Source organism: Solanum pennellii, chromosome 1, assembly GCF_001406875.1.
Source record: "Solanum pennellii chromosome 1, SPENNV200".
NCBI classification, from domain to species: Eukaryota; Viridiplantae; Streptophyta; class Magnoliopsida; order Solanales; family Solanaceae; genus Solanum; species Solanum pennellii.
Genome location: NC_028637.1, coordinates 53,412,863 through 53,414,443, shown reverse-complemented (window position 1 = coordinate 53,414,443; position 1,581 = coordinate 53,412,863). Strand labels below are relative to the sequence as shown.

The 1,581-nt window shown below is 41.0% G+C and overlaps 1 protein-coding gene across 1 annotated transcript; it reads right to left on the bottom strand.

The window, feature by feature from the left end:
* Positions 1–321: 321 nt before the first annotated feature.
* Positions 322–873, bottom strand: LOC107021220. The gene has a single exon (XM_015221836.1). The coding sequence runs from the start codon at positions 871–873 to the stop codon at positions 322–324; it is 552 nt and encodes a 183-aa protein (XP_015077322.1).
* Positions 874–1,581: the final 708 nt, after the last annotated feature.

The following is a 1,581-nucleotide window of genomic DNA, read 5'->3' as shown; positions in this document are numbered from 1 at the left end:
TTGTGGACACTGTCTCGTGACCACTTTTGCCACAAATTGTAAGGATCCTCCTCAAGGGCCCTTGGTTGGGCCTTGAGGAGTCGTTCTCAGACGTTTCTACTATGTTATAACCCTTATACCTGTTAGACACCCTTCAAAAATAATTCAACATTATCCAAATCCTATAACTTAGTCAAATAGACTAAGGCACAGTAGAACCTTATTGAACTAGTTCCCCAACGTCATCGGCGTTCTTTGACGTTTTGATTTCTAAATTTCCTAAATGACTTATTTAAATTAAAATTGACCCTAAAATATTTTCTAAATATTTTTACACCTACATTAGGCTCTAGAACACCGCTTAGACTTCCATAGTGTTACAAAAATCAAGAACTTAACAATGTCATCATCCTCATCATCCGATTTTGATCCTCTAGCGCGGAGTGAATAGAAAGGATTCCTCATTGGAGCATCACCTTCCGGAACTTTAGGAGGATATTTATTAGACTCTTTTCCTTTAGCTTCACCATTTGGACAATCCCTCACCTTATGTCCATCCTTACCGCAACTAGACCTGTTTCCGATACCAACTAGGCACTTCCCAAAGTCCTTCTTCCCACAAGTAACAGAAGTAGGCTTACCACCTTGAGAACCACTTCCACCTTCATCCTTGACAATAGGATCACTAGGACCGTCATGTTTTTTTCTTAAACCTTTATCGATTTTACTAATTGGATCCACCCCTTTTCGAATTCCTTTATACCTACTAAGCCTGGACTTCTCAATGGATTGAGCATATACCATTAGTCTGGACAAGTTCATGTCACCATGGAGCATGGCCGTACGAGACTTCTCTTTAACTAGGTCAACAACACCGATAACAAACCTACTCATCCCATCCTAAGGGTTAGACACCAAGGATGGAGAATATCTTGATAACATGGTAAACTTAATGGAATACTCCTCACACTCATATTACCTTGCTTAAGCTTAAGGAATTCTTAAACCTTCACCTCCCTCCTATCAGGGGGAAAGCACTTTCCTAAGAAAGCCTCTTCAAACTCCTCCCGCTCTATGGGACCTGTCTAAATCGGCCTCTTAAATTTCCATTGGGTGTGCCATACCTAAGTAACATCCCTCAATTGGAACGAAATTAAATCTTCATCCTCTCTAGAAGTTGCCCCCTTGGCACTCAACAACTTATAAACCCCATCAAGAAACTTTTGTGGATCCTCTCACACCTTATAGCGAAGAAAGATAGGAGGATTCATCCTCACAAAGTCACTCAATCTACAGGTCATGGTAGTTTCTAAAGAATTCACTCTAAGCCCAACATCTCTAGTGATATGAGTGGTCATAGCTTGGGCTAGAGCAAGTAACACCTCTCTAATCTCCCCATTAGTCATGTCCGGTGGAACCACCAGAACCTCATTACCTTACACTTCAATAGGGAGTTGATCACCTTCGGGTGGCACTTGAGCATCTTGAGGAAAATGAATTCCTTGTGGAGCAAGTACACCTTGGGAGCTTCCTCTTAAACTCCTCCTTCTTTCAACCTTCTAGCGGACATTATTCTTGTATTCATATTCCTATAAATACAAG

Bases quoted from the DNA above. Each gene is read 5' to 3' on its own strand.
- LOC107021220 (XM_015221836.1), bottom strand. From the start codon at position 873: ATGAGTAGGTTTGTTATCGGTGTTGTTGACCTAGTTAAAGAGAAGTCT.